General features: G+C 36.9%; 1 protein-coding gene across 2 annotated transcripts; it reads right to left on the bottom strand.

Moving 5' to 3' along the window:
• LOC109019681 (lipoyl synthase 2, mitochondrial) lies at positions 1–5,557 on the bottom strand. 2 transcript variants are annotated; one of them, XM_019002031.2, is made up of 4 exons: positions 5,008–5,557; positions 4,642–4,853; positions 3,549–3,928; positions 1–399 (listed from the first exon to the last, which is right to left on the bottom strand). In XM_019002031.2, the coding sequence occupies exons 1-4, from the start codon at positions 5,391–5,393 to the stop codon at positions 280–282; spliced, it is 1,098 nt and encodes a 365-aa protein (XP_018857576.1). In that variant the 5' UTR covers positions 5,394–5,557; the 3' UTR covers positions 1–279. The 2 variants fall into 2 exon arrangements, with proteins under 2 accessions (XP_018857576.1, XP_018857577.1); XM_019002032.2 differs by having other exon boundaries at positions 4,663–4,853; positions 5,008–5,526.
• Between the last annotated feature and the right edge of the window lie 611 nt (positions 5,558–6,168).

Genomic DNA, 6,168 nt, shown 5'->3' with positions numbered 1-6,168 from the left:
GCAAAGAAAGAGCAGCAGAACAAAATTGAATAATTACAATCAATTGGGTGCACAATAACACCAGGTTGAGATTACAGTGTGACTGAGTGTCCACACAATCCAATACTTTTACACTAAGAATTTGGCACCCAAGAGAAAAGCTTTCTCGTCTAATTTATTCCCATCTATTCCACTTTATGAGTACTAAGCAGATTGCGCTTCAGCCCGGTAAATCATCACTTAAATGATACAATGGAAGTGATGAATTTATGATATTCAATGTAATGGAGGAAAAAACACTCAACATGAAACAGGCTGTGAAGCAGCAGCACGATCGGATTCAATCATAGATTTGATGTAGAATTCACCTGCTTTGTACGAAGATCTGACCATCGGACCAGATGCAACATATCGAAACCCCTGTCCATCCAAAGCATACAATTGATAATAACTATACAATCACAGTAAAAGACATTCAATCAACTTTTATGCATGAAAAGAGACGGATGATGCTTGATAATATATATAAGACAGGACCAATAGGAAATCTATATATATTTTATGCAATCAGAAGGTATCAATATGGAGTCAGATGTCTTAATAGTTTCATGAGCATACCAAAAAGGATGCATGTTAGAAGGACACCAGTATAGTCAACTACTCGAGTATAAATAATGCTGTCAGATTATATTGAAAATTTGAACGCGGGTACATTTCTCCATAAAATAAATGTTTGCATCCTGCCCATTTGGAACAACAACTGAAGAGCATATTGATGTAGGATTGCACAATCACAATAGAACTATTCAGAATATACTGCAAATAATAATCATGGCTAACATAAAATTTCTATATTGGCCGCTCCATTTAAAGATACTGACAGGTTTTATTTGGTGCAGGGGGAAAACTATGGTAGCCTAAGGTGATCCGATCACAACATAGAGATAGAATCATGTCAATGTCAAAGGTGAAATTTGGATTCAACCAAAGCTGCCAAGCCAACACACATGCACAGACATATATTGGGGGGATCATTTACTAAAGTCTAAGAACCTATTTGGCTAAACATTTGAAAAATAGACTTGTATATGGACCTGAAGTAAGCAAAATTATGTGAAAGATCCCTTGGAAGGAGTGGAGGGAGGGTTGAGAAGGATGTAAGTCAGCTAATTGCCAATCTTTCCTATGACAATACAATTGAGTTGCAGAATGGGTGAAATGAATTCTGTAGCCAAACCCAATCACGTTTATGATGGAGAAAGTGCATCTTCTGCCCAATGGACAGTGACCAAGATTACAGACCTCTATTAGATTCAAGCCAGCTAAAGAAAGGTTGGAGTAACAATCTTTTTCATCTAGGGCCGTAAATAAACAAAACTACTCAACAAGTTATTCAGGAATGGTTCAACCAAACTTGAATCTGGCTCAGTTAGTTTATTAACTAAGCCATTTGGGAGCACCAAATTACGATGATTATTAAACAATAGAATTCTAACTCGATTTGATTTGCAAAAGCTCATATAAAATCGTTAACTTTGTATTTATTATTCTTATAGTATTATTTTTACCTGCACATTGAGAATATCTCAAGTATTTAAAAATATAAGAGGAAATCATGTCCCTAAGGCCTCGTTTGGTTACATGGATGAGATGAAAAATTTGTGAATAGTAATGAGATAGTTTGTGAATAGTATTGGAATGGTTTGAGTTAAGATGTTTTATGGGGTTTTGGGAAAGGAGAGAGAAAAAGTTAAATAAAAATGTTATAAAGTTAAAATATTTTTAGAATATAATTTTTTATATTATTTTTATTTTGACATTTGAAAAAGTTGAATTGTTTTTTGTATCTTATTTGGAAGTTTGGGAAAGTTGTAATGATTAGGTAATGATTAGATGAAAAATTTGAAAATTTGAAAATTTGAAATTGAAAAATTTGTGCTTGAATGGTGTTTGAATGTTGAGATGAGATGAGATGAGATGGGATGGGATGGGATGGGATGGGTTGAGACCATTTGTGAAACCAAACGAAGCCTAATACAATACTCTCTAAAGATAATCATTGATATGTATGTATATATGTGTGTGTGTGTGTGTGTGTACATAAAGTATATAAAATATTGAGAAAAACCCAAAGTTGCTTTTTCAAAATTTGTAGATAATGTTATAAGATATAATATAAATAATTATTTCCGTCAAAATTAAATAACTTGTGAACAAGTTCGAACTCATTCAAAAAATAAACGAGCTCAACTCATGTTTAAACAAACAGAATTTGACCACCCATTACTTGCTCGAACTCAAATCGCTTAAATCCATAGTTGCATCATTATTTTATAAACCAGCAAGCATAGATAGATTGGGTAGCGAGGAAGGCAGGTTCCCCACAGGCACTATACTCCATGCCCCATGGAACTGTGATTCATATATGCTATAAAGCATTACAATCCTGTAGTTCTTAATGAAAATCAAGAAATTGGAAATTGGAAATTGGAAAATTCAAAGCATCCTAAGAGCATTGGCAATGAATCATGCAAATCCAAAAAAAATGAGTTTGGCTAATAGAGCCTAAAAATATGCTGCATTGGATTATGCAAATGCAAAAGAAGATGACTTGTAGTTACAAATAAATTAATGTTGTGGGTCATATTTGGTTTTCACTGTTGAAAGACCAAATTGAATAAAAAATATTTTCTTGGCTGTGAACACTCTCTTCCTCGATTTTTCACTCTACCGAAGCAAGGGAAATATTGGTGATTTTATTAACATTGTAACTGTTGGTGTTTTTATCGATATTGAAATCAAATATCTTTAGTTCATCAAAAAGAGCAGTAGACCCGGACCAGTTAATTGAGAAGCAAGGGACATATTGTAGAACAATAATATTTCTTGTCAATAGCAAAAATAATTGAAAAAAAAAGTATTATTATTATTAATATTTTATTATTATTTTGGCTAATAGATGGATAATCCAATGTGAGAATAGATTTTGAGTAGAATAGCCAAATACAAAATCATGTGATATTATGTAAATTATGACTTTGCATTTGCATAATCCATTGTCAATGCTCTAACAAACTCTACAATTATCATCACGTTGAAGGAAAGGGGCTGTGGGAGGGGGGACGGTTGAAGAGTTTTATTTTTAATTGGCACTAGGTGTATGGGAAAGTCCCAACTAATCCCGCGGGAGCACAGGTTCTCAACAAAGAGTTTCCAGCAAGTGTACCTTGGGTAATTCAAAGAGAAAATTCTCCCAGTTTGGTCACCCTAAGAGTGTTAATGCAAAATTTTGAACTCAAGACGTCCGGTTTATACAGCTCACCCTTGCACCACTATGCAAATGAGGGAGAGAGAAGAGCAAATGGTGTAGCACTTGCCAATCCCAATTCCACTTATCACAGTCACTTGCATGAAAAGTATAACACAACAAAATATAAAAATTACAAACTTCAAAGACAGATTGACAAGCAAAACTACAATGAAGTTGACCAAACAAGTCATGCATATCTAAATAGAATGAAATATATTTAAAATCACCAAAGTTTTCAAGGGAAAAAATGGAAGCATACCATCTCCATGCCAAGAGTTTGATACTTCTCAAAAGCCTCAGGCGTAATGTATTCAGACACCGGCATATGTCGCTTTGACGGTCTCATATATTGACCAAATGTCATCACATCAACACCTGCTGCTCTCACCTTCTCCATAGTTCTCACAACCTGATCGGGTGTCTCTCCACAGCCTAACATTATCGAGGTCTTGGTAAGTGTCCCAGCAGGAGCGCTGTACTTGGCCGTCACTAAGACATCCAAAGATTGTTTGAAGTTAGCACGGTGATCCCTCACAGAACTCTGAAGCTCTTCAACTGTCTCAATGTTATGAGCAAAGACATCTAGCCCTGATTTTGCAACCTTCTCTACACAGCCAGGATCTCCTCGAAAATCAGGAACTACAGAATCAAAATAGAGCAAGCAACATTACAGAAAGAACAAATACATTAAAAACAGCTAGAGACATAAAAGAACTTAAAGATTCCTTCAAAATATAACCAAACCTTCTTGATATAAGCAGAATCAGATCACATATAATCCAAATACAACCACCTATTACACAGATACATATGATATATACAAAGCTTCTAAACAGGGTACTCATACGCCTCTCTATAAACCAGCAACTAGGGTAAATGAGCTGCCATATGCACAAATTTAAAGATAAAAATTAAGCAACCAACTAGTAGAAGCTCTGGAACTACCAATGGAGATAGCACAAGCAGCTAATTAAAGAGTTTGCATGGCTTATAAACCACATTTTCCCTCACACCGAATTATTCCAACCACTGAACAAAAAACAGTCACTAAATTAAAGTTTAGAAAAACGTCACTAAATTAGAGTTTAGAAAAACGTCACTAAATTAAAGTCATGCCAGTTCTTGCCATCCGGGAAGACTTCGATAGCAATCACAGAAACGGGCAAAACATCACCGAGCTTGTGCTGCATTACCCTTGATGTCTATTAAAACTGTAGACTTATATTAAATGAAGAACAATTTATTGCTTTTCTTGCTAACATCTAGCAATACTTTATCACAATTTTGAATTCTGACGTCTATAAACTCATTCATTAATTCTCACACAATGAAAAATCCAATAGGTCCCATACCCAAAGCCTCTATCAACATACTCGGCTTCAGCGCCTTCAACTTTTGCACCGTCTCAGAAAAATGCCCACTACCTTGGTCGGGCAAATCGTCCCGGTCCACACTCGTGATCACCACATAATCCAAACCCCACGACGCAATCGCCTCGGCCACATTGCCCGGTTCATCCGGGTCAGGAGGCGGAGGCGTACGCGACGTCTTCACGTTGCAAAACCTGAAAAATATTCAACGAGTTCACCAAATCCGTCTGAATTTAGTCACAACAGCAAAAAATATAACATTCTTTCTTTTATCAAGTCCCGTCCTTTGTAATCAATGAATTCAATCATGAAAACAATTAATAAATTAATGTTTATTGATCAATTTACCGGCAACCGCGAGTGCAGGTATCGCCGAGGATCATGATGGTGGCAGTGGCGGTGCCAGTTTCGCCGCCGGACCAGCACTCGCCGAGATTGGGACAGCGGGCCTCCTCGCAGACAGTGTGGAGGTTGAGCTCGCGGAGCTTCTTCTTAATCTGGACATACTTTTGACCGCCGGGGACGGACTCCTTCATCCACTTGGGCTTGGGGAGGGGTTTCTTCTTGGTGCCAACCTCAACGGAGTAGGCGAAGTCGGAGAGGGTCGGGGATTCGAGCGCGAGGCGGGCCCGGAGACCCTCAAGGGTCTTGGGGAATTCGGTGGCGGTGGCTGTGGCGGTGGTGGTGGAGAAGAGTCTACCAATCGTGGCAATGGCTTTGAAGCGGGACTGCATGGTTCTCTACTTTCCCTCTCCCTCCTCTGCGAGCGTGAGATCGAGAAGTGAGAGGGCGAGATGAGGTTGGTGGATTTGATTTTGGTGGTTGTAGATGACTCGATGGCTCGATGGATCTGGATCCTCTCTATTTTGGGCTTCAGGAATCAGGACATGGCAAAATTATTTCAAAAAAAAAAAATCCATACATAAATATTAGTTTCAATCAACATGAAATTTTGTAATAAATTTCTTCATATTTCGAAATTATATAATAATTATTATTTACTTGAAAAAAAAAATGAATTTTTTTGTAAGGATTTCAAGTGGTGGGTAACCTCACGATTTGAAACTGATCATGGAGTATTGTGATCATTATTTATTTATATTTTTTAAAAAATTACAATAATCAATATATTTATATATATATTTAGTATTACTAGCTGAAAGGTACTCTCCATTGGGGAGGGATACCATGAACGAGGAGGCCGGTGCTCGGGCCCCCCACGTTTGAATGGGCTGGAACTTTGGATGAAAGAAATTGATTCAACGTGCACTTATCATTTTGGGCCCAAAAAAGGAGATTATAATTAGTTTGAGTTGGTTCAGATTTTAGAATCGGCTATTCGGTATAGTCTTAATGCGAGATAAAGTTTTACGGAGTACAATTTATGTACACGAGCCTATACCTCGAACGAAACGTTATGTATAAAGGATAGAGATTTAGAGAGAGATAGGATTTTAAAGTGAAAAAATTTAGGATGATTTATTTTGAAGAAACAATATAAAAATTGAA

Source organism: Juglans regia, chromosome 1 (assembly GCF_001411555.2).
Source record: "Juglans regia cultivar Chandler chromosome 1, Walnut 2.0, whole genome shotgun sequence".
In the NCBI taxonomy this organism is placed as follows: domain Eukaryota; kingdom Viridiplantae; phylum Streptophyta; class Magnoliopsida; order Fagales; family Juglandaceae; genus Juglans; species Juglans regia.
The sequence above is the reverse complement of the archived record's forward strand: the minus strand, read 5'-3'. Positions and strand labels throughout refer to the sequence as shown.

Excerpts from the sequence above, each read along its gene's own strand:
- LOC109019681 (XM_019002031.2), bottom strand. The coding sequence starts at position 5,393 with ATGCAGTCCCGCTTCAAAGCCATTGCCACGATTGGTAGACTCTTCTCC. Across the intron at positions 4,854-5,007 it reads ACCTGCACTCGCGGTTGCCG|GTTTTGCAACGTGAAGACGT; the intron begins GTAAATTGATCA and ends AATATTTTTCAG. Across the intron at positions 400-3,548 it reads AAACTCTTGGCATGGAGATG|GGGTTTCGATATGTTGCATC; the intron begins GTATGCTTCCAT and ends TTGGATGGACAG.